Source organism: Dermochelys coriacea, chromosome 2 (assembly GCF_009764565.3).
Source record: "Dermochelys coriacea isolate rDerCor1 chromosome 2, rDerCor1.pri.v4, whole genome shotgun sequence".
Taxonomy (NCBI): domain Eukaryota; kingdom Metazoa; phylum Chordata; order Testudines; family Dermochelyidae; genus Dermochelys; species Dermochelys coriacea.
This window is the reverse complement of record NC_050069.1, coordinates 26,928,620-26,955,172: the sequence shown is the minus strand read 5'-3', so window position 1 is coordinate 26,955,172 and position 26,553 is coordinate 26,928,620. Positions and strand designations below refer to the sequence as shown.

Below are 26,553 nucleotides of genomic sequence, written 5' to 3'. Positions count from 1 at the left end.
CATACAACGCGCCTCGCGCCAACGCCCGCGCGCGCGCGCGCGCGCGCTCCGTTCCGCTCCGCTCCGCTCCCGCCTTCCCAGCCACGCGCCCCGCCCCGCCGCCCCGCCCCTTCCTCTGGCGTCACTTCCCGCGCGGCCTCGCTGCCGCTTCTTTCTCTCTAGTCCTGTCCTCTCCTTCCGCCTGGCTGTTTCCAGGGTAACGAGCCGCGCCGGTCGGAGACCGCTGCCGCCCGCCCGCCCGCCGTAAGTAGCTCAGCAGCGGGCTTGGGATGCAGCCTGCTCTCAGCGACTTCCTCGGCGGACAGGAGCCCTGCCCTTCCTCCCCGCGCCCCCGGAGTAGAGCAGTGCCCCTCCCGCAGAGGTGTTAGGACTGCCCCTCCCGGCCAGGAATCCCCCCACCCTCAGAGGCTGCTCTTCTTCCCTTCCTCCCCCCCTCAGTGTGATGCCAAACCCCCCGGTGTTGGGACAGCCCTTGCCCCACAAGAGATCAGGATCACCCTCCCCCCCCCCACCCCCAGAGGACTGCCTTCCCCACAGGGGAGAAATTCTCCCCTCCCTATGACGTGGAGGACCGTCCCAACCCTCCACTCCCCTCGAGCGGAGGGTCTCAACCTTTCCAGACTAATGGACCCCTTTCAGGAGTCTGATTTGTCTCGTGTACCCCGAAGTTTCACCTCACTTAAAAACTACTTGCTTACAAAATTGGATATAAAAATACAGAAGTGTCACAAAGAGAACGAGGAGGACTTGTGGCACCTTAGAGACTATCACATTTATTTGAGCATAAGCTTTCGTGGGCTAAAACCCACTTCATCCAATGCATGCAGTGGAAAATACAGTAGGAAGAGATATATACACAGAGAACATGAAAAAATGTGTGTTGCCATACACGCTATAATGCGAGAGATCAATTAAGGTGGGCTATTATCAGCAGGAGAAAAAAGCTTTTGTAGTGATAATCAGGATGGCCCATTTCCAACAGTTGACAAGAAGGTGAGAATGGGGGGTGGGGGGAGTAAGCATGCAGAAATAGTTTTACTTTGTGAAAAAGTGTCACAGTATGCTATTACTGAAAAATTGATTATGTTCTCCTTTTTGCCATATGATTATAAAATAAATCAATTGGAATATAAATATTTTACGTACATTTCAGTATATAGTGTATACAGCAGTATAAACGACTCACTGTCTGTATGAAATGTTAGTTTGTACTGACTTTGCTAGTGCTTTTTATGTAGCCTGTTGTAAAACTAGGCAATATCTAGATGACTTGATGTACCTCTGGAAGATCTTTGCGCATGGGCCGCAAGTATTGAAGGAGGGGAAGGCTGTGCCTCCCCAAACAGCCTTGCGTGGCCCCACCCATGCTCTGCTCCCAGACTCCTTCCTGCTTCCTGGGTTGTGCTGCAGGGGGCTGGAGGGCTAACAATGGCTGGTCTGTAATCTGGGGTTGGGGGAGGGACACCATGTTGCCCGCCCACCCAGCCCTCCGGGGCTGGGGGGGGTCTCTGCCCGCTCACCTGCCTGGCATTCCGGGGCTGGGGGGGTCACTGCCCACTCACCCATCCGGAGTTCCGGGGCTGGCGGGGGGGGCAGCACCGCCCACTCACCTGCCCGTCGCTTCGGGGCTAGCGGCACCTGAGTGGCTGGAGGCGTGGGGGGGATGCTGGCTGCCACACCAGGAGGGGGTGGGCTCGGGCGAGAGGGGCGGGGCCTCGGGCAGAAGAGGTGGTCCAGCCAGGGGCTAGCCTCCCTGAGCCAGGGATTCACCCACCACCCATGCCTCTCTCCTGGTTGAGAGCCACTGCCCTTGAGGTCTCTGACTGACACCTCCACCCCTCAGGACAGTGGTGGGCAACCTGCAGTCCCTCAGGGTAATCTGCTGGTGGGCTGCGAGACAGTTTGTTTACATCAATCGTCTGCAGGCAGGCATGCCTGCCCGCAGCTCTCAGTGGCTGCCATTTGTCGTTCCCAGCCAGTGGGAGCTGTGTAGAGCGGTGCGGGCCTGCGGACGGTTGATGTAAACAAACTGTCTTGTGGCCCACTAGCAGATTACCCTGACGGGCCACAGGTTGCCCATCACTGACTCAGGAGTAAAGGACTGTGCCTCCTGCCTCCCCTGGAACTGCCCCTCCCCCCGAGAAGCAGGAGCATAGGGAATTGGTCCCTTCCCCAGCCCAGCAGAATAGGAGACTGAGTCCCCACTTCAGTGCGAAGGACTTCCCGCCATCTTCCACTCTTCAGAGTCCGGTGACCTCAAAGTATGTTGCAGCCGGGAGGAAAGGATGGGGATTGATAACCCCCACACACTGGGTGTGGTACAGCCCCAACAGTAACTGAGTAATTGAGCCCATGTGTTCTCTCATCCTTTCCCCTAAGCTTCTGGTGGGCAACCCTACTGCTTTGACATTGTGCCCAGGCATCAGAATCATCTTCCTTGGGGTAGAAAGTTTTGGGCCTGCTTGCCTTTTTCTAGATGTTTGTACAGTGTGTAAAGCATCTAGAGTGCTAGAGAGGAGCTTGATAACCTAATGAAACAATATCTAGATATAGAATTTATTTTAAACTTTTTATTACACCTTTCATCCCAAAGCTGCTCATGGACTACACATATCGCCTGAAAAACAGCCACTTCTGAGGTGGAGAGGACAGCAATTGGGCTGACATCAGTCATACAAGACAACAGTGGAAGGAAAGGAGTTTCGGCCAAAGGTACTAGGACAAACTCCTACTTATAGGAAAAGTGCCCTAGGGTCTTTCATATCCACATAGAGCAGATAGGAGACAGGAGTCATCCAAATAATTCCTTTATAGTATGAACGGCATAGATATGCTAGAATTGAATTCGTCCTACTGAGTTACAAACCTATGGTTCAAGGAAGCTGAAGGTATTTCAAACGTGATTTTTAAAACACCAATCTGTCTTTTGCTTGTTTAGTAATGTAGTTTTGTTTTTCATGTTTGGGATAGGGATGTCATGAGGAAAGGAACAGTATAGTAACCATACAGAGTTTTAACTGAGAATTCATGAACTATACTTCAGCATCTCTTTCTCCCTGTCTGTGTGCAGCCTTATTTTGTGGGATTGATTGGAGTCAGATCATGTCCACTCCTCCTCTCGCTGGGGCAGGGATGCCTCCTGGTGCTTTCTCAGGACCACAGGCTCAAGCAGCCCGAGAAGTGAACACAGCTTCTCTCTGTCGCATTGGCCAAGAGACTGTGCAGGATATTGTATTTCGGACAATGGAAATCTTTCAGCTACTGAGGAATATGCAGGTGAGACGCAGAAAGACCTTCCCTTTTCATACTCTTCTGTTCCCTTCCCATCTCCTACCAGCTAGTTGTTTTAAAAAAAAAAAGAAAAAAGTAATACAGTTGGAGGTGATCGGGTACATCATTGCATGTGTAGAAAGTGTTTTCAGTATTTGAGGGGGCAGTTTAGCTTAGCGCAAGTTCTTGGCCAAACTGCTTTCAGGGGTGAGAATATGTTGTCTGTATATTGCTGTTGGATTATTTCTGTAAATCTGTTCTTCCATCCTGGTTGCATGAGCATTGTGAATTAGAGAAAATCTTCATTTAGTGTACTGTGGGTACACGCTAAATGTAAGACTTTTGTCTTTGTTTCTATTTTCTTTTAAGAAATAACAAAATTTGTTTGTATGCTAACTTCTTTTCTGTATTCTTGCTGGCGTTTGGGGATTATTTTGCCAGAGATCTTTTGATCATCTTACAATAGAATAACATTTTCCTTCCAAAACTGGGTGAAATTCTTAACACTCTTTTTATACTCAGAAAGTGGTACAAGTAATCTTCAGTGTGAGTCTGGTTACTGAGTAAATTTACAAATAAACCCCAGAAGTAATTGTATTTAAAGAATAGAATCTGAGAAGGTGAATTGGAATATAATCCTTTTATTTCTTCCTGTGACTATGATTATTTTTTGTAGTTGGAAGTTCTTATATTGTAATTTTTTATCTATATCTAGGTATTTATGTCAAAAATTATTGCTAAAGCATTTTGATACTGAGCTTGATAACATCTCATAAAATTTTAAGATGGCATCCAATATCACATCTTCTACATCTTGCATAACCAATTTAAGCATTCTGATGTTAAGAAGAATAGCATTGTGTTCATAATTAAACAGTCCCAGATCTTGGAAGGAGCTTTGCTCACGTAAACTCCTACACCTGCACAGAACCCTACTGACTTAAGTGATGGCAGGAGCGTTTCTATGAGGAGCACATTGTAGCGATGGGGTCTAAAAATAAACTAATGGCTGTTATTGTAAAAAGAAGCTGTTAGGGTATTTGTAATAACTGTTAACATCACTCTTCTCCTACTGTTTGAAATGACCCTTTGGAAGCTTGGATTTTATTTTATTTTTTTTAATTTTTTGGTTGCTTATGCTCTTCTCTTGCTGAGTTGAAGTCCTGTGCTTATTTTTATTTGTTTTTACTTGTACCAGCTGTATCGTAGCACTTGTTTTTGGAGGTGAGAGAAATACTAGAGGCCAGGTACTTGTATCTGTGGGAAGAATCCAACAATCATTGAAGTAAATGGGAGCTGAGTAGAAACATTTTTGAGTACAAGACAGAATTTGGCCAACAAAATGGAATAACCTTTGTAAATTAATATACAACAGATTAAAACGTTATAGCTTGAGAATTATTGCATTTCTAAGAGGTTTTCAGGAACTGTGCATCTTACTAGAGTTGCATAATTTTTTAATGAACAAGTTATTTTTTTTAAAAAATCCAGATTTAACTACGAAGATGTCTCATTTGAGCTTCTTCACTATATTTGAATAAAAGTAAAGTGAGAAGTTTTATAAAATAACTGCAAGAAAAATATATATCCTTAAGGAGTATTGCTTTTAGCAATGGCCAATACAATTAGATTAGGTATTGCAAATCCTCTATTATTGTAATGACATTAATATGATGCTATCCTTAAGTTAAAAGTAAAGATGAAAAAAGAACAATTTATTTGTGGACTAAATAAGAAAGTAGTACCAGTGTACAGGTTGTACACTATTATTAACAGGACATAATCTAGTTGTTTGAAAATGTTCTTTAGATCAGAAAGGAAGATACAAAAAAAATGTATGTGTAAATTATTTTTACAACATTTAAACACAGTGAAAGAAACCATGGCTTCTATGAAATTCAATCCAATTCACATAGCCTTAAGCTGTTAAAACACTTTGAGCTATAACTAGCAAATAATACAGTCTATCTTAGTTCTCTTTACAACTCTTAAAGAAATGCTCACGCATTCGGTACAGCTTAATGAAGTAATTAACTTAGATATAGGGGAAATAATTATATTCAAAAATAAATATTTTCTGTGTTATGTAACAGTACTAAAACCACTTCTGTAAAGTAAAATAATGCACATTGGAAAAAATAACCCCAACTATACATACAATATGATGGGGCTAATATAGCTTCAACTAATCAGGAGAAAGATCTTGGAGTCATCGTGGATAGTTCTCTGAAGACGTCCACACAGTGTGCAGCGGCTGTCAAAAAAGCAAACGGGATGTTAGGAATCATTAAAAAAGGGATAGAGAATAAGACTGAGAATATCTTATTGCCCTTATATAAATCCATGGTATGCCCACATCTTGAATACTGCATACAGATGTGGTCCCCTCATCTCAAAAAAGATATATTGGCATTAGAAAAGTTTCAGAAAAGGGCAACTAAAATAATTAGAGGTTTGGAATGGGTCCCATATGAGGAGAAATTAAAAAGACTATGACTTTTCAGCTTGGAAAAGAGGAGACTAAGGGGGGATATGATAGAGGTCTATAAAACCATGAGTGGTGTGGAGAAAGTGAATAAGGAAAAGTTATTTACTTGTTCCCATAATATAAAAACTAGGGGCCACCAAATGAAATTAATGGGTTGCAGGTTTAAAACAAATAAAAGGAAGTTCTTCTTCACTCAGCGCACAGTCAACCTGAACTCCTTGCCTCAGGAGGTTGTGAAGACTAGGACTATAACAGGGTTTAAAAGAGAACTGGATAAATTCATGGAGGTTAAGTCCATTAATGGCTATTAGCCAGGCTGGGTAAGGAATGGTGTCCCTAGCCTCTGTTTGTCAAAGGGTGGAGATGGATGGCAGGAGAGAGATCACTAGATCATTACCTGTTAGGTTCACTCCCTCTGGGACACCTGGCATTGGCCACTGTCGGTAGACAGGATACTGGGCTGGATGGACCCTTGCTCTGACCCAGTATGGCCTTTCTTACGTTCTCAGGATTTCATAGTAGAGTCCTTTTTGTAGAAAGTTATGACTGTATTTCCTTTCAATATTTGGTATTATGGAAATCCACCTTAGCCTCTTCTTTTCTGTTACGAACCACAGAAATGTGACACTGAGCCCTAGTCTACACTACAAACTTATGTCAGTATAACTACATCGCTCAGGGATGTGGAAAATTCGCACCCCTGAGTGCTGCAGTTATGCCAACCTAACTTGTGGTGTAGACAGCACTATGTCAATGGGAGGGCTTTTCCTATTGATATAGCTACCTCCTCTCAGGGAGGTGGAGTACCTATGCTGAGTGGAAAAGGTGTCCTGTTGGCAGGTAGCATTTTCATTAAGTGCTATAGCACAGCAAGTGTAGACAAGCCCTTTGTCCATCACTTTGATTCATGGCTGAGGTGGCCAGCTAGATGCAGAGATCTGACTATTCATGATTTAACTTCAGTTACAGAATTCATATTTGTAGTTGTGAGTATGATCACCTCCCAAATGAAAATAATAAAACAAATTCTTTCTCATTTCCATCGGTGGGGAAACTTGAAAAGTAGAAGACATTCTGTTGTGTGATGAACTTGTATATGAGTCTGTGTAGAGAGCTTATTGTGGAAAAGCTAAGTTGATGAGGTGTATTTTGTATTAAGTTCTAATTTTGGAAGTCCTGTAAGAGTGAGTTCCATAGTCTAGGTCCAGACACCCATTCTCTCATCTGTGTCATGATCCTCCTCTCTTGGTAAACAGTTTCATGGTTCCAGTAGAATTTAGGTTTCAGAGTAGCAGCCGTGTTAGTCTGTATTCGCAAAAAGAAAAGGAGTACTTGTGGCACCTTAGAGACTAACAAATTTATTAGAGCATAAGCTTTCGTGAGCTACAGCTCACTTCATCGGATGCATTTATAGTAGAATTTAGCAAAAAGAAAAGGAGTACTTGTGGCACCTTAGAGACTAACAAATTTATTAGAGCATAAGCTTTCGTGAGCTACAGCTCACTTCATCGGATGCATTTGGTGGAAAAAACAGAGGAGAGATTTATATACACACACACAGAGAACATGAAACAATGGGTTTATCATACACACTGTAAGGAGAGTGATCACTTAAGATAAGCCATCACCCACAGCAGGGGGGGGAAAGGAGGAAAACCTTCCATGGTGACAAGCAGGTAGGCTAATTCCAGCAGTTAACAAGAATATCAGAGGAACAGTGGGGGGTGGGGTGGGGGGGAGAAATACCATGGGGAAATAGTTTTACTTTGTGTAATGACTCATCCATTCCCAGTCTCTATTCAAGCCTAAGTTAATTGTATCCAGTTTGCAAATTAATTCCAATTCAGCAGTCTCTCGTTGGAGTCTGTTTTTGAAGCTTTTTTGTTGAAGTATAGCCACTCTGAGGTCTGTGATCGAGTGACCAGAGAGATTGAAGTGTTCTCCAACTGGTTTTTGAATGTTATAATTCTTGACGTCTGATTTGTGTCCATTCATTCTTTTACGTAGAGACTGTCCAGTTTGGCCAATGTACATGGCAGATACCACTCGATCCATTGTCTACAGCCAAGCGCTACGATATAACCGCATTTGCTCCAACCCCTCAGACAGAGACAAACACCTACAAGATCTCTATCATGCATTCCTACAACTACAATACCCACCTGCTGAAGTGAAGAAACAGATTGACAGAGCCAGAAGAGTACCCAGAAGTCACCTACTACAGGACAGGCCCAACAAAGAAAACAACAGAACGCCACTAGCCATCACCTTCAGCCCCCAACTAAAACCTCTCCAACGCATCATCAAGGATCTACAACCTATCCTGAAGGACGAGCCATCGCTCTCTCAGATCTTGGGAGATAGACCAGTCCTTGCTTACAGACAGCCCCCCAATCTGAAGCAAATACTCACCAGCAACCACACACCACACAACAGAACCACTAACCCAGGAACCTATCCTTGCAACAAAGCCCGTTGCCAACTCTGTCCACATATCTATTCAGGGGATACCATCATAGGGCCTAATCACATCAGCCACACTATCAGAGGCTCGTTCACCTGCGCATCTACCAATGTGATATATGCCATCATGTGCCAGCAATGCCCCTCTGCCATGTACATTGGCCAAACTGGACAGTCTCTACGTAAAAGAATGAATGGACACAAATCAGACGTCAAGAATTATAACATTCAAAAACCAGTTGGAGAACACTTCAATCTCTCTGGTCACTCGATCACAGACCTAAGAATGGCTATACTTCAACAAAAAAGCTTCAAAAACAGACTCCAACGAGAGACTGCTGAATTGGAATTAATTTGCAAACTGGATACAATTAACTTAGGCTTGAATAGAGACTGGGAATGGATGAGTCATTACACAAAGTAAAACTATTTCCCCATGGTATTTCTCCCCCCCACCCCACCCCCCACTGTTCCTCTGATATTCTTGTTAACTGCTGGAATTAGCCTACCTGCTTGTCACCATGGAAGGTTTTCCTCCTTTCCCCCCCCTGCTGTGGGTGATGGCTTATCTTAAGTGATCACTCTCCTTACAGTGTGTATGATAAACCCATTGTTTCATGTTCTCTGTGTGTGTGTATATAAATCTCTCCTCTGTTTTTTCCACCAAATGCATCCGATGAAGTGAGCTGTAGCTCACGAAAGCTTATGCTCTAATAAATTTGTTAGTCTCTAAGCTGCCACAAGTACTCCTTTTCTTTTTGCGAATACAGACTAACACGGCTGCTACTCTGAAACCAGTAGAATTTAGCTGTCAGTGGAGAGAGAAGTGATCTTAGGTAACAAATGTTAACCCCACAGAGAGCTGTGAATTTTAAAATTAAAGCTGGTCAAAAAAATGCCAAAAAAACACAAAATTATTTCATCAAAATGTTGAATTTTCAAAAAGTTTCAATCCTTTATAAATTGGTCATAAACAGAAACAATAATTGAAAAATTTAGAAATATTTTTCCTAAAAAATGTTGTTGAAACTTTTTTTTTTAAATAACTAACTAAAATGAATTGAATACAGACTCCAGTGCCTTTGCTAAGTGAGCAGACTGCTGCACTCTGCATTATGGAGCCTCTTTCCCTAATACAGTGAATATGTCTGGGGCATAAGTGTGTGGATTACTGTGGTCAGATCTGTGTATGATACCAGAGAGCACAGTTTTCTGATTAGTCACAATAAGAAAGATGCTAACATTTGAAAAACTATTTGAAGATATTAAATAAGAAGTTATTGACTTTATAAAGGGTCTGTGATTACATAGGACTTGGGTTTGGCATATAAAATCAGCAGATAAGGTGCAAATTTTTAATGTAAAGAAAGTGGCTGGAATATCCATGACTGTTAGTCGGAGAGAAAATGTAAAAAAATAGGTTTGTCAAGAGCTTAAAAAAATTAATCGCAATTAGTCACAGGATTAAAAAAATTAATCGCGATTATTATTGTTTAACAGCACGACTAGAATACCATTTATTTAAATATTTTTGGAAGTGTTCTACATTTTCAAATATATTGATTTCAATTACAACACAGAATACAAAGTATACAATGCTTACTTTATATTATTATTTTTATTACAAATGTTTCAACTGTAAAAAACAAAAGATATAGTATTTTTCAGTTCACCTAATAGAAGTTCTGTAGTGCAATGTCTTTATCATGAAAGTTGAACTTACCAATGTAGAATTATGTACAAAAAAATAACTGCATTCAAAAATAAAACAATGTAAAACTTTAGAGCCTAGACATCCACTCAGTCCTACTTCAGCCAATCACTCAAACAAGTTTGGTTACAATTTGCAGGAGATAATGCTGCCTGCTTCTTGTTTACAATGTCATCTGAAAGTGAGAACAGGCATTCACATGGTACTGTTGTAGCCAGTATCTCAAGATATGTATGTGCCAGATGCGCTAAAGATTCATATGTTCCTTCACGCTTCAACCACCATTCCAGAGGACATGTGTCCATGCTGGTGACAGGTTCCGCTCAATAATGATCTAAAGCAGAGCAGACCGACGCATATTTATTTTCATCATCCAAGTCAGATGCAGAAGATTGGATTTTCTTTTTTGGTGGTTCGGGTTCTGTAGTTTCCACATCAGAGTGTTCCTCTTTTATGACTTCTGAAAGCATGCTCCACAGCTTGTCCCTCTCAGATTTTGGACGGCACTTCAGATTCTTAAACCTTGGGTCCAGTGCTGTAGCTATCTTTAGAAATCTCACATTGGTACCTTCTTTGCGTTTTGTCAAATCTGCTGTGAAAGTGTTCTTTAAAATGAACACATGCTGGGTCATCAACCGAGACTGCTATAACATGAAATATATGGCAGAATGCAGATAAAACAGAGCTGGAGACATACAATTCTCCCCCAAGGAGTTCAGTTACAAATTTAATTAATAGGTTATTTTTTTAATGAGCATCATCAGCATGGAAGCATGTCCTGTGGAATGATGGCTGAAGCATGAAGGGGCATACAAATATTATTTAGCATATCTGGCACATAAATACCTTGCAACGCCAGCTACAAAAGTGCCATGCGAACACCTGTTCTCACTTTTAGGTGACATTGTAAATAAGAAGCAGGCAGCAGTATCTCCCATAAATGTATACAAACTTGTTTGTCTTAGCGATTGGCTGAACAAGAAGTAGGACTGAGTGGATTTGTAGGCTCCAAAGTTGTACATTGTTTTGTTTTTGAGTGCACTTATGTAACAACAAAAATCTACATTTGTAAATTACACTTTCACGATAAAGAGATTGCACTACAGTACTTGTATGAGGTGAATTGAAAAATACTATTTCTTTTTTTTTTACAGTGCAAATATTTGTAATAAAAAATAATAATGTAAAGTAAACTCTGTACACTTTGTGTTCTGTGTTGTAATAGAAATCAGTATATTTGAAAATGTAGAAAAACATCCAAAATACTAAATAAATTTAAATTGGTATTCTTATTCTATTGTTTAACAGTGCGATTAATCACTATTAATTTTTTAATTGCAGTTAACTTTTTTGAGTTAATCGCTGAGTTAACTGATTAATCGACAGCCATAGTAAAAAAAAGAACTTTTTATAAACACTTCATTTTAGTTGATGGGATAGAAAGTTTGTTTTAGTAACTTTTTTTTGTTTGTTTTATTTTGTTAACTGTTTTCCTTTTTAAATTGTTTGGCTTCTTAAGCTACCAAATGGTGTTACTTATCATACTGGGACATACCAAGACAGATTAGCAAAGCTGCAAGAACATCTCCGTCAGCTATCAATACTCTTCAGGAAACTGAGATTAGTCTATGACAAATGCAATGAAAACTGTGCAGGGCTAGATCCTGTTCCCATAGAGGTATGTATTTACTTTGATATGCATGATTGTTGGGTCTGATTTTTATTGTTTTTTTTATGTTACAGTAGCACCCGTTCCTTCAGATTGCTTGTTATACTCAGCTATTGTCTCTGATTTTAAACGAGACTGTAAACCAGTGGTCCCCCAACTTTTTCTTTCATGGCCTCTCTTACTCATAACGAAACCTGTCCACCCTCTCCCCCCACCCCCAGAACTACTGGGAGCAGGACCAGAGCCACAGTCAGGAGCTGGGGCCACGAGCAGAGCCACAGTTGGGGACTAAGAGTGGGACTGGGGGCCAGGGCTGGGTCTGGGAGCCAAGGCCAGGACTGCAGCTGGGGCTGCAGCCATGACCAGGACCCGAACTGAGGCTGGGGCTGAGGGTAGAGCCAGGGCGGGGCTGGGGGCAGAGCAGGGCTGGGTGGCACTCCCTCCCCACCCCATGCGGGCTGTCCTGGGCCCCACCATGCCCCCCACCCGACGTTCCTCTGCTCCCCCTAAGGGGGGCGCACCCCACAGTTTGAGGACCACTGCTGTAAACTCTTCAGGGGGACAGATTGTCACTTTGTGAGCTGGTTGAAATTTTGGAGCTGGTTTTTTAATTTAAAAAAAAAATTAAAAGAGAACTACATTTTTTTCATTTAAATTGAATGAGGGTTTTTTTACTTTTGGAGGGATGAAAAATTTGAAACATTTTTTTAAATGAAATTAAATTTCATTTCAGATTTTGGAGTAGTCTTTGCCCAGTAGAAAAAAAGGAGAAAAGGTTTTGGGGTTTTTTGTTTTAAAAAGTGGTAGAGAGTGAGACAGAGACACAAATTGGGGAAAAACTTACTTTCTGTGTATCTTTTTTTACACTTTTCCAGGGGAAAGAAATACATTTAGAGGGAAAAAAGTTAGAGTGGAGGTTTTTAGCCACTACTTTCTCTCATATTTTTTTTCCAATTATTTTCCAGTGAGGAAAAAATGAGAGGAAGAACACTGGGTGGAAAATCCTTTTCCATTCCAAAATTCCAAAAGTAAACAGAAAACCTGAGAGTTTCTCCTTGATTTTTTTAATCTTTGTCAAATCTACCTTTTTTTCCTTTGAAATTTAGACATGCTCTACTTACTCTGAGTTTACTGTGTAGCACAATGGGGCACCTATCCTCATTGGGCCTCTGGATACTATTGCTGCTGCTGTTACTACTACTAGTAGATTTTTGGATTTTCTACACCATTTTACTCTTGTATTTTGGGGCAGTTTAATATAAACATGGTGTTATACGTTTTAAAATATTCATTAAACAGGGACAAAGAAATATAGGAAATTTAGGATCAGACCAGTGGTCCATCTAGACCGGGGCGGGCAAACTTTTTGGTCTGAGGGCCACATCGGGTTTCTGAAATTGTATGGAGGGCCGGTTAGGGGAGGCTGTGCCTCCCCAAACAGCGAGGCATGGCCTGGCCTCGCCCCCTATATGACCCCACCACTTCTTGCACCTTGATGGCCCCCCCGGGATTCCTGCCCTATCCAACCCCCCCCGTTCCCTGATCGCCCCCCGGGAACCTGTGCCCCATCCACCCCCCTTCCCTCTGTCCCCGGACCCCCCGCCCCTAACTGTCCCCTGCACCCCATCCCCCCCTCCTTCCTGACTGCCCCCCTGGGGCCCCTGCCCCATCCAACCACCCCTTCTCCCTGACTGCTTCCAGACCCCTCGCCCCTAACTGACCCCCCCACCCCATTCCACCCCCCCTCCTTCCTGACTGGCCCCCCGGGACCCCTACCCCATCCACCCCTCCTGCTCCCTGTCCCCTGACTGCCCCCCACCGCCCCATCCAACTCCTACTCTCCTTACTATCTGCACCCCCAGAACCCCTGCCCCCATTCAGCCCCCGTTCCCTGCCCTCTGACTGTCCCAACCCCTCTCCATGCCCCTGATCACCCCCCCGAACTCCCCTGCCCTCTATCCAACCCCCTTCCCCCCCAGCCCCGCTCCTTACTGCCTGGAGCCGCGCCGCACAGCGCAGAGTTCTGCAGGCCTGCCACCCAAAGCATTGGGCCGTGTGGCAGCGTGGCTGCAGGGGAGGGGGAACAGCCTCCCAGTCCAGGAGCTCAGGGGCTGGGAAGGACAGTCCCATGGGCCGAATGTGGCTCGAGGACTGTAGTTTGCCCACCTCTGATCTAGACCAGTCTCTGACAAGATTACCACCTGCTTTAGGGAACAGTACATGAAACCCTTCAGCAGGCTGTTATGGGATAATCCTCTCCATGGAAAGTTTCCTCCCAATCCCTGATAGATGGAGTTGACTTATGCCCTGTAGCATGTAAATTTATATCCCTTCTTGGAGATTGTTTATGGAATTTGGGGTTTTTTTAAGCATTTGTTATTATATATCTGGATATTTTGTTATCCATATTAATGTCCAATCCCTTTCTGACTCCTTCTAATCTCATGATATCTTGTGCAATGAGTTTCATTGTGCTTTGTGTGGAAGAAGGTTCATTTTATTGGTTTTGAGTTTGCTACCTTTGAGTTTCATTTTGTTCCTCTTGTGTTTTATGAGACAGGGTGAATAGCAGCTGAATCTACTAGACCATTCATTATTTTGTGTCCCTTTGCCATATTCCCTCTTAGGGCCTTTAATTACCTTCTATCATGAAAGTGAAAAAGTGCTGTTGGTACACACAGTATCTTGAAGAGGTGGAATTTAGGCTGAATATAGAAAAATGGTATTGCATTGGTGAATGCAGAGAAATTGTCCTCAGGTTCAAAAGGAAGTGTGTGTATTAAGTCAAGCTCTCTACCAGTTTCCAGATTTCTATAACTAACATTCTGTCAATAAAACTAGATTAAGAAAAGGTTGCATAACCATAACTCTATCCCCTTGTGCATTGCTTTTGATGTAGTCTCTAATTACATAGTAATACAATATAGTGTTCTACACTATTTTTTATATTAATTTAGCTCCCGTCCTGCCACTGATTCCATCAGAACCAGTTGCAGGATTCTGGCTTTAGATTACATGTGAAGCATCTTGGAAAAAAAAAATTTTCTTTGTTGCTATACTCTGTTTTCATTAAAAAGAAAAGGAGTACTTGTGGCACCTTAGAGACTAACAAATTTATTAGAGCATAAGCTTTCGTGAGCTACAGCTCACTTCATCGGATGCATCCGATGAAGCGAGCTGAAGCTCACGAAAGCTTATGCTCTAATAAATTTGTTAGTCTCTAAGGTGCCACAAGTACTCCTTTTCTTTTTGCGAATACAGACTAACACGGCTGCTACTCTGAAATCTGTTTTCATTGGCAATCTTTATTTACTTAAATGTTCTAAAATAAATTTCTCTTCAATTTATATATGTTAATATAGTTGGTATCCTTGTCCTGTTCAACTCCTTTTTAACCAACAGATCAGTACATGAGGCAATTAACTATGAAGCTGCCTAGCTACCAACTTTCTTCGCCTGAATTTCCTGAATGTTGAGTGCTTAACTGTTCAATTTGAATGTTCTTAGTCACTTGTATTAAAAATTCCATTAGGTTTAGAGAGAAAAGAAATTTCATAGTGTAGAATATTTGGCTGTATGCTACCAGAATGCCTTCTCCTTGCCTTGCAGAGTAGTAAAGGAAGCTCTCCTCCAGAGAACCTTGGTAGCTAAGTAGTTTCTGCCTTATAGGATGCAAATATTATAAGTTATGCACTTTCATTACATTTTCACTGTACAGCTTAGATGCACATATGCAGTGTGGAATTCATTGGCTGTCCACTTTAACAAGATTAATGAGAATTCTGTGCAAAATGTATTTCACATGCATGAAATTCAATTTTCAATAGGTTAAATCAGAGCTAGTTTTCACCAGTATATTCAAAGGTGGTAATTCTAGAATGAGGACTCCTACATGCCAAATTTAAACTTCCTACCCACATCCATTTTACTCCTAAAGATGTAAAAAAAAAAAAAAAAAGCATTTGATTTTTTTTAAAATTGGGAATGTCTGAGGAAGATGGGAGGTTCCACTCTTGTTCTTTAAATTCCATTTAATGTCTTTGTTCAACTTAAAAAAAAAAAAAACTCCCTTAAGCAGAGACCAATCCTGCAAAGTTATGGTACAAGGGGTAACTGATTCAGTATGTTATGAATGTCTGAAAATGGGTTAGGATGGAAATTATCATGCTATCTGAGGTTAAACAGATATATTTGGACTGCATAAATGATTTAGTATTCATGATTTCTCTTCCTTTCACATTCCCTCAGCATAAATGGTTCAGTTTCCAATGTAGCTGAGTAACAGATGAATGTGCACTTGATTGAGAACCTATTCCCTAATCCTTAACCCTTCACATACAAGTTCCATTAACTCTGAGATCTAATTCTAAGTTGTTGTAGGGTACTGCTTTTGAATCAGAGTAGTATTTTTTTGCTATGCAGAAAAATACTTTTGTCTGTAATTTTTATATGCAAATTGGTTGGATTTTCTTTTAAAGGAAGGATATGGGTGTTAAAATTCATTTAGGACTGCTTCATCAGATTTTGTGTTCAGACTGTTCCTCTTTACAATGGCAGTTTGTAGGAAATGATGAAACATGGATTATTTGATCTGATCACAATGGAAAATATTTAAGACAAAATTCATATTTGAAAATTCTATTTTTCTGTTAAGATCTTTCTATTTGAATCAACCTATAATGGTCAAAAATACAAAGACATCATAATATAACTTTTTTTAAAATATTAAAGGCTAGATTTTGCCTCTTTGTAAACCACAGCCCATGTTGAGGCCTGCATAAAGCTGCAATGGCCCAAGCATATGTCTGTGAGGCATTGTGCCTATTTGAAGCACAATACCCTTCCCTGGTGTACGGGGGTGCTTGCTGGAGCCATTCTGTGGGCCTTTGCGGGGGAAGGGAGGTGTTGAGTAAGCCATGTCCCCACCACCTCCCTTTAGGCAATTTGAACTCGCAGAGAAAGCAGTGATGTCTTTGCTCTCTTATGCACCTATCCAAAGGCTAAGGACAATCTGGCCCTAATATTGCACACCTGTAAAAAGAAACTTTCCTTATCCTCTGTCTGCCACTGTTCCTCTTTCCCTCTTCTCGCTTACTTCCCCTTCCTTCTCTTCCTCCCCCCCAAAAAAACAAAACAAAGGAGTGTTTCAGATTAAGAACTCTGTATTTGCATATATTCCAGTGCAGAGCTCCCATTGCCCACTGAATGAGAGCTGTAGGGTTAGCATATTTTAAAATCAGCTTCTTATGTTCCTTGATTCTGTAAAAAATACTGTTTACAAACTTGACAGTATTAAAATAATAATACTAAATAGTCCTTTACAAACATAAGCTTCAGATCAGGAAACTTGTTAAGATTTCTGTTTAATATATTTAAACTACTGAGAGCAGAGGTTTATAATGGAAATGACATTGGCACAGAAATGCTTCATTTTGACTGTATTGCGATAAATGTAGATGAGAAGTTTATTTTGGCTCCATAGTTCGGGAGCATATACTATCGTTCTCTTCAAATTTTTAGCATACATAGCAAAAAATAGTTTTTTACTTGAACTTTAACATTTGGTTCACCTTCATAGCAACTTATTCCATATGTTGAAGAGGATGGATCCAAGCATGATGATCGTGGTGTTGCAAGCCAGCTTCGTTTTGCTAGTGAGGAAAGAAGGGAAATCATGGAAGTAAATAAGGTAACAAAGTTGAGATTGACTTGCATGATGCAGAAAATATGTTGCTTTATCTGTGTGTAGCTTGTATTGCTAGATTGCTCCATAAAATGCAGTGTGTTTGCTATTTGGGCCCAAGTAACAAATAGTTCAGTAGTAAACATTTCTTGTATATCAGGATTTCAGCATTCTCCATCATAGAATATCAGGGTTGGAAGGGACCTCAGGAGGTCATCTAGTCCAACCCCCTGCTCAAAGCAGGACCAATCCCCAACTAAATCATCCCAGCCAGGGCTTTGTCAAGCCTGACCTTAAAAACTTCTAAGGAAAGAGATTCCACCACCTCCCTAGGTAACACATTCCAGTGTTTCACCACCCTCCTAGTGAAAAAGTTTTTCCTAATATCCAACCTAAACCTCTCCCACTGCAACTTGAGACCATTACTCCTTGTTCTGTCATCTGCTACCACTGAGAACAGTCTAGATCCATCCTCTTTGGAACCCCCTTTCAGGTAGTTGAAAGCAGCTATCATTCTTCATTCTTCTCTTCCGCTGACTAAACAATCCCGGTTCCCTCAGCCTCTCCTCATAAGTCATGTGTTCCAGTCCCCTAATCATTTTTGTTGCCCTCTGCTGGACGTTTTCCAATTTTTTCACATCCTTCTTGTAGTGTGGGGCCCAAAACTGGACACAGTACTCCAGATGCGGCCTCACCAATGTCGAATAGAGGGGAATGATCACGTCCCTCGATCTGCTGGCGATGCCCCTCTTATACATCCCAAAATGCCATTAGCCTTCTTGGCAACAAGGGCACACTGTTGACTCATATCCAGCTTCTCGTCCACTGTAACCCCTAGGTCCTTTTCTGCAGAACTGCTGCCGAGCCATTCGGTCCCTAGTCTGTAGCGGTGCATGGGATTCTTCCATCCTAAGTGCAGGACTCTGCACTTGTCCTTGTTGAACCTCATCAGATTTCTTTTGGCCCAATCCTCCAATTTATCTAGGTCCCTCTGTATCCTATCCCTACCCTCCAGCATAACTACCTCTCCTCCCAGTTTAGTGTCATCTGCAAACTTGCTGAGGGTGCAATCCACACCATTCTCCAGATCATTAATGAAGATATTGAACAAAACCAGCCCCAGGACAGACCCTTGGGGCACTCCACTTGATACCGGCTGCCAACTAGAATGGAACCATTGATCACTACCCATTGAGCCCGACAATCTAGCCAGCTTTCTATCCACCTTATAGTCCATTCATCCCATACTTCTTTAACTTGCTGGCAAGAATACTATGGGAGACGGTGTCAAAAGCTTTGCTAAAGTCAAGGAACAACACGTCCACTGCTTTCCCCTCATCCAAAGAGCCAGTTATCTCGTCATAGAAGGCAATTAGATTAGTCAGGCATGACTTTCCCTTGGTGAATCCATGCTGACAGTTCCTGATCTCCTGAACTGTTTACTCTCCTCTAAGTGCTTCAGAATTGATTCCTTCAGGATCTGCTCCATGATTTTTCCAAGACTGAGGTGAGGCTGACTGGCCTGTAGTTCCCCGGATCCTCCTTCTTCCCTTTTTTAAAGATGGGCACTACATTCGCCTTTTTCCAGTCATCCGGGACCTCCCCCAATCGCCATGAGTTTTCAAAGATAATGGCCAGTGGCTCTGCAATCACGTCCGCCAACTCCTTTAGCACTCTCGGATGCAGCGCATCCGGCCCCATGGACTTGTGCTCGTCCAGCTTTTCTAAATAGTCCCAAACCACTTCTTTCTCCACAGAGGGCTGGTCACCTCCTCCCCATGCTGTGCTGCCCAGTGAAGCAGTCTGGGAGCTGACCTTGTTCGTGAAGACAGAGGCAAAAAAAGCATTGAGTACATTAGCTTTTTCCACATCCTCTGTCACTAGGTTGCCTCCCTCATTCAGTAAGGGGCCCACACTTTCCTTGACTTTCTTCTTGTTGCTAGACATACCTGAAGAAACTCTTCTTGTTACTCTTAACATCTCTTGCTAGCTGCACCTTCAGGTGTGATTTGGCCTTCCTGATTTCACTCCCGCATGCCCGAGCAATATTTTTATACTCTTCCCTGGTCATTTATCCAATCTTCCACTTCTTGTAAGCTTCTTTTTTGTGTTTAAGATCAGCAAGGATTTCACTGTTAAGCCAAGCTGGTCACCTGCCATATTTACTATTCTTTCTATACATCGGGATGGTTTGTCTCTGTAACCTCAATAAGGATTCTTTAAAATACAGCCAGCTGTCCTGGACTCCTTTCCCCCTCATGTTATTCTCCCAGGGGATCCTGCCCATCAGTTCCCTGAGGTTGTCAAAGTCTGCTTTTCTGAAGTCCAGGGTCCATATTCTGCTGCTGTCCTTTCTTCCTTGTGTCAGGATCCTGAACTCGACCTTCTCATGGTCACTGCCTCCAGTGTTCCCATCCACTTTTGCTTATCCTACTAATTCTTCCTGGTTTGTGAGCAGCAGGTTAAGAAGAGCTCTGCCCCTAGTTGGTTCCTCCAGCACTTGCACCAGGAAATTGTCCCCTACACTTTCCAAAAACTTCCTGGATTGTCTGTGCACCGCTGTATTGCTCTCCCAGCGGATATCAGGGTGATTGAAGTCTCCCATGAGAACCAGGGCTTGCAATCTAGTAATGTCCGTTATTTCCCGGAAGAAAGCCTCGTCCACCTCTTCCCCCTGGTCCGGTGGTCTATAGCAGACTCCCACCATGACATCACCCTTGTTGCTCACACTTCCAAACTTAATCCAGAGACTCTCAGGTTTTTCTGCAGTTTCATACCGGAGCTCTAAGCAGTCATACTGCTCTCTTACATACAGTGCAACTCCCCCACCTTTTCTGCCCTGCCTGTCCTTCCTGAACAGTTTATATCCATCCATGACAGTACTCCAGTCATGTGAGTTATCCCACCAAGTCTCTGTTATTCCAATCACATCATAATTCATTGACTATTCCAGGACTTCCAGTTCTCCCTGCTTATTTCCCAGGCTTCTTGCATTTGTGTATAGGCACTTGAGATAACTTGCTGTTTGTCCTGCTTTCTTGGTATGAGGCAGGAGCCCTCCCCTCTCGCGCTCTCCTGCTCGTGCTTCCTCCCAGTATCCCACGTCTCCACTTACCTCAGGGCTTTGGTTTTCTTCCCCTGGTGAACCTAGTTTAAAGTCCTCCTCACTAGGTTAGCCAGCCTGCTTGCAAAGATGCTCTTCCTTCTCTTTGTGAGGTGAAGCCGGTCTCTGCCTAGCACTCCTTCTTGGAACACCATCAAAGAATCCAAAGCCTTCTCTCCGACACCACCTGTGTAGCCATTCGTTGACTTCCACGATTCGACGGTCTCTACCCAGGCCTTTTCCTTCCCCAGGGAGGATGGACGAGAACACCATTTGAGCCTCAAACTCCTTTATCCTTCTTCCCAGAGCCACATAGTCCACACTGATCCGCTCAAGGTCATTCTTGGCAGTATCATTGGTGCCCACGTGGAGAAGCAGGAAGGGGTAGCGATCTGAGGGCTTGATGAGTCTCGGCAGTCTCTCCGTCACATCATGAATCCTATCTCCTGGCAAGCAGCAGACTTCTCGGTTTTCCTGGCTGGGACGGCAGATAGATGATTCAGTCCCCCTGAAGAGAGAGAGTCCCCGTCCACTACCACCCGCCTCTTTCTGTTGGGAACGGTGGTCGTGGAACCCCCATCTCTAGGACGGTGCATTTCATGCCTTCCAATCGGCGGAGTCTCCTTCTGTTCCCTTCCCTCAGATGTATCATCTAGTCCACTCTCCGCATTAATACCTGTGGAGAGAACATAAAAACGGTTGCTTATCTGTATCTGCGTTGCTGGTACATGGATGCTCTCCTTTCTTCTTCTGGAAGTCCCATGCTGCCAAATTTCTTTACCGTCCTCCTGTCCCCACTGCGTAACCTGCTCTGAATCTTCAGAACATTGTGTCTGTAGAAGCATATCCTGACATCTGTCCAGGAAATCTTCCATTTCTCTTATGCAACGCAGGGTCGATACTTGTTTCTCCAGATCTTGAACCTTCTCTTTCAATATGGAGACCCAGCTTGCCCTTTGTACAGACAGAGTCGTTTCTGTCCTGTGGCAGAAAGACAAACATGGCACATCCGGTTTGTTCAGCAATTTTTGATTTTGTTCTACTGGTTGATTGCAGAGTTAAGGCACCCCAACTATCAAAACTATGTTACTCTCTACAGGATTTCCTAGCCAGTGCTGTGAGATTTTCATGAATGAGGTACATTTGGGTTTGTACCTCGTAGTTCTATTTAGTGTTTGGCGAGTAGATTGGGATGAGATCGTAGTTGGGTTCTCTGTGGCTTTGAAGCTTCTCCAGGAATGGTGGATAGCAGAATGTATATACAATGTAAGATGTGAAAATATTATCAGAACTATGTTGTGGATTAATAATGAACTGTAGGGCTGCCACTCCAACACCTTTCATGAGTAATAAATTCCTTGTTTGAAGAAAAAAAAAAGGGTCTGTTGTTTGTATTTCGAGAAATTGAAGAAGAGCTTTTCTTTTGTCAAGCGTAAGATTTATGAAACACTAACTGGTTCAAGCAAAATGTATCAAATATGCTAAAGATGCTGTTAAATTTTCACTCTGAAGGCAGGTATAGTCACTAATTAAAATTTTATTCAAATCAGTGTACAAAGGTTACTAAAATATACAGCATCACTAAAGCACAAGTAGTTGGTCCTTCAAATTGTAAAACATAAAGATAGGATTAAATATTTGAAGGGCTGGAATAGACATATGTGTAAATACTAAGCAGAAAGCAGTACAGGTATATATAAAATAGACAGAAAACTACTGAACAAAAGAAGTATCTAGATTCCAAGTAATTAAAATAAGTGGTAGAGAGAAATACCAGAAAATCCACTGAAAATATTTCTTTGATGTTTCAACTTTTCAATTCCCAGTTAGAGAGGGAAAGATATTACATAAAACCCTATATTAATTCACACGCTATATAGGCAAAAACATGAAGACAGCATGTGAATTGAGAGAAAAGCAACTGAAAGCTTTTCTGTTGTATTTTATCTTCTTATATGTTGATGTAGCATGATTGTATATATTAAATCCTGTATAATGTTATACTGTGAATTTATGCACATTTATTTGCAATCTTTAACTGTTAATAAACATAACTGTCTGTATTTACTGTGTGTTTGATAGTTTTGTGACATGTTTTTACCCTTGTTGTTTTACTTGTATGCAAATTTGTTTTTTAAACCTCCTTGGCATGATCTTGTGGAATTTCATAAAAGTTTAAGCTTTCTTTTAACAAAATAAATTAATAATAATAGAAATGTAGGACTGGAAAGGATCTCAATAGGTCATCTAGTCCAGCCCCCTGCACTAAGGCAAAACTGAGTACTATATCTAGACCTCCCTGACAGGTGTTTGTTTAACCTCTCCTTAAAAACCTCTAATGACTGATTCCACAACCTCCCTAAGTAATTTGTTTCAGTGCTTAACTACTTTGAAGTTTTTCCTAATGTCTAACCTAAATCTCCCTTGCTGCAATATAACCCCATTACTGCTTGTCTGTCCTCAGTGGATAATGAGAGCAATTTATCACCCTCTTCTTTATGACAATCTTTTATGTACTGGAAGACTGTTATCCTGTCCCCTCTGTCTTCTGTTCTCCAGACTAAACAAACCCAATTTTTTTCAATCTTTCCTTGTAGGTCATATTTTCTAGACATTTAGTCACCTTTGTTGCTCTCCTCGGGACTTTCTCCAGTTTATCTACATCGAAGTCTGGTGCCCAGAACTGGGCACAGTACTTCAGTTGAAGCCATATCAGTGCTGAATGGAAAAATTACATCTAGTGTCTTGCTTGCAACACCCCGTTAATACATTCCAGAATAATGTCTGCTTTTTTGCAATGGAATTACATTGTTTACTCATATTTAGTTTGTGCTCCCCAGATTATAACACCCAGATTCTTTTTTTTCAGTACTCCTTCCTGAGCAGTCATTTCTCATTTTGTTTTTGTGTAGTTTATACTCCTGGGGAAATTCTGCACACAATATTTTAAAATTCTGCAAAATTCTGCATATTTTATTTGTCAAAATAACACAATATAATGATGCCAGTTTCCATTATTTCGATAATTTATTTCAAAATATCCGCTAGCAAGTATGTCTATAACAATACAGTCCAAAAAACCTGATTCTGGTAGAGTTTTTTTGACAAATAGATTCCTTATTAGGCATATGAATACAGAACTTTGAGTAATTCATTTAAATTAAAATACAGAACTGTATTTCCTGCACCTGTCAGAAGCAGTGCAAAGGCTTGGGGGGCGTCAGGGGTAATGGAGGAGTTGAGGGAGAGGGAAGGAGCCTGGAGTGAACCTGGAGGGTTGTGGGGTGTGGGTGGGAGAAATATAATACAGGTTTTTCATGGGGGGAAGGGTTGGGCTTGTTAGGGAATTGGGGAGCCTGCCCCATTCAGTCAGGCACATCTGCCCCTGTCCCCATACTCCCCATCCCCATGGGTCTCTGCAGCCTCCTCCCCCATCTTCAGGCTCAATGCTGTCACCCTACTAGCTCCTGAGCCCATGCCTCAGTCTGTTCCCCCACTAGCCATTCTGAACCCCAGTCTCTGACACCTCCGCAGCAGCCCTGTGTGCCCCACTCTGTCCTAATCTGGCTCTGCAGGCAGGGTGCTCTGATGAAGTTCTACTCCTGGGGGAATTCTCTGCCACTGGGCATGCACAGATTCCCCCCCCACAGAAAATGTATTCTGCCCCAGGAGTGCTGCAGTTCCACCTTTTGCCCACCAGAGGCTGCTGTGGAGCCAGAACAGCCAGCGGCATTCACGCTGCTAACTGTTCTGATGCCACAGCAGCCTCTGGTGGGTGAAAGGCAGAACTGCAGCATTTCTTGGGCAGAAATATATTTTCTGCGGGGAAGAACTTAGTTTGATGGGAGGGCTTCTGCTGTCGACATAGCTACTGCCTCTTGGGGCTTGTCTACACTATCCGCTGGATCGGCAGGCAGTGATCGATCCAGTGAGGGTCGATTTACCGCGTCTAGTATAGATGCGATAAATCAACTGCTGAGTGCTCTCCTGTCAACTCTGGTACTCCACCAGAACGAGAAGCGCAAGTGGAGTTGACGGGAGATCGTCAGCTGTCGACTTACCGCAGTGAAGACACCACAGTAAGTAGATCTAATTACGTCGATTTCAGCTACACTATTCACGTAGCTGAAGTTGCATATCTTAGATTGACCCTGCACAGTAATGTAGACAAGCCCTTAGAGCGGTGGAGTATGTACGCTAATGGGAGAAGCTCTCCTGGCATAGATAGCATTTTCACTATGCACTAGAGCAGCACAGCTGCAGCACTATAAATATAGACAAGCCCTGATTTTGCTGGTCCCCTAACCCTACGGTATTTGTGCACCGCAGAATGTTGAATGAATAGGATGCCCTATTTGCTGGCCTGCACATCAGTTGTAAATCGGGGTTGAGCTGCTTTGGGAGAGCTGTTGAAAAAACTTGAACAGCTCTTTTCCTCACACTATGCCTGGTTCAGACCACCTCAGTTACAAACCCCTCGGGAATGGAGGTTGTTCAGAACTCTGAAATGTTCGTAACTCTGAACAAAATGTTATGGTTGTTCTTTCAAAAGTTTACAATTGAACATTGACTTAATACAGCTTTGAAACTTTACTATGCCAAAGAAAAATGCTGTTTTTAACCATCATAAAGTAAATGAAACAAGCACAGAAACAGTTTCCTTACCTTGTCAATTTTTTTAAACTTTCCCTTTATATTTTTTAGTTTGTTTAACACAGAACTGAACTGTATTTTCTTTCTTTTGGGGGAGAGGGGGGAGTCTATGCTGCTGCCTGATTGCGTACTTCCAATTCCAAATGAGTGTATGGTTGTCCGGTCAGTTGCTTAACTGGTGTTTGTAACTCTGAGGTTCTACTGTACTACTAATCCACCACTTTTCTGAGCACTCAATTCACACAAAATATGCTCACATAAATTTACCTGTTCCCCCTTACACCTTTTAACTAGTTCAGACTGTGCAGTTTTTTCTTCCTACAGAAACATGCTTTTGTTGCTTTAAGGGCTTTGCTAATACCTTCTGATGCCCACAGTCACTCAGTTTTTAAAGGAGCTTGTTTGTGTCGTGAGAGACAAGGGTTCTGACCAAAAGTCTATTGTGAAAAGAAACAGTATTCCCACAGCACTCCTTAATTCCTGGTTTTTCTAATCCTCTAAGAATACATTTTGAAGAGAGCATGGCATTCAGTTGATGACGATGGGAGCACTGGTGTGTGAGAATAAACCCCTGTGCTACATTATGTAGTATGATTATTTTTTTTAATTGAAATTCCAATTACATAGTCTGGGCTTGATCAAACACCACTTGATAAAATCTTTCTTTTCACAGAAACTGAAACAGAAGAATCAGCAGCTGAAGCAAATTATGGATCAATTACGGAATCTCATTTGGGACATAAATGACATGTTGGCAATGAGGAACTGAACTATGATACAATTTAAGTATTTTTTGTAATTATGAAAATAGACTCTTTATTTTTTTTTGAAAATACATAATTTCTTTTTTCTAAAAAGCCATTCATTTTCCCCTCTCCTAATCCCATTGGTATACAAAACTCCTTTAATATTACTATGTGGTTTCTTTTGTGATATTTAAATGTATTGGTTCTGTTTATGTAGACAATTCATTATGTAATTTGTACACACAATAGAGACTCATTTGTGTTTACGACAATAAGCTTTGTAACCTGTAGTCATATTTTGGTTAGCATTCCAATTCTGTTGGTTTTGGGTTTTTTTAAAGCTGACTTCAAAACTTGTGTTTTTAAATAAATTTCTCAATGTTTAAACAAATAAAGCTTTTGTTTAAAATATAGTCAGTATTCAAATATGTTCAATGTATTTTCAATATTTTCAGTGGTCTGTAGTGAAAAACACTCAGGTGGGAAAGAAGGGAATGTAAGTGATACTAAGGAAATTTAAGATAAAGAATTATGGTTCTTATGTAAGTAATAATTGGATCCTACGATGATTCATAATGGGAACATACGAATTGCCATGCCAAATCAGATGATTAGTTCATTTTGTCCAGTGTTGTGTTTCTGACAGAGGACAGAACTGGATGTTTCAGAGCAAAGTGCAAGAAGCCACATACAGAACAGTACTGGAATAACCTGCCTTTAGGGGATGCAGTAGTTTCTTCCTAACCCTTGTCCTTGACTAAAGAGTT

The 26,553-nt window shown here is 42.0% G+C and overlaps 1 protein-coding gene across 2 annotated transcripts; it reads left to right on the top strand.

The window, feature by feature from the left end:
• Positions 1 to 125: 125 nt before the first annotated feature.
• On the top strand, positions 126 to 26,199 carry MED30 (mediator complex subunit 30). Of its 2 annotated transcripts, XM_038390844.2 has the most exons (6): positions 129 to 993; positions 2,594 to 2,712; positions 3,071 to 3,276; positions 11,452 to 11,610; positions 17,180 to 17,290; positions 25,714 to 26,199. In XM_038390844.2, exons 3-6 carry the CDS (start codon positions 3,103 to 3,105, stop codon positions 25,807 to 25,809), a joined length of 540 nt encoding a protein of 179 aa, XP_038246772.1. In that variant the 5' UTR covers positions 129 to 993; positions 2,594 to 2,712; positions 3,071 to 3,102; the 3' UTR covers positions 25,810 to 26,199. The 2 variants fall into 2 exon arrangements, with proteins under 2 accessions (XP_043363343.1, XP_038246772.1); XM_043507408.1 differs by lacking the exon at positions 2,594 to 2,712 and having other exon boundaries at positions 126 to 239.
• The last annotated feature ends 354 nt before the right edge of the window (positions 26,200 to 26,553 follow it).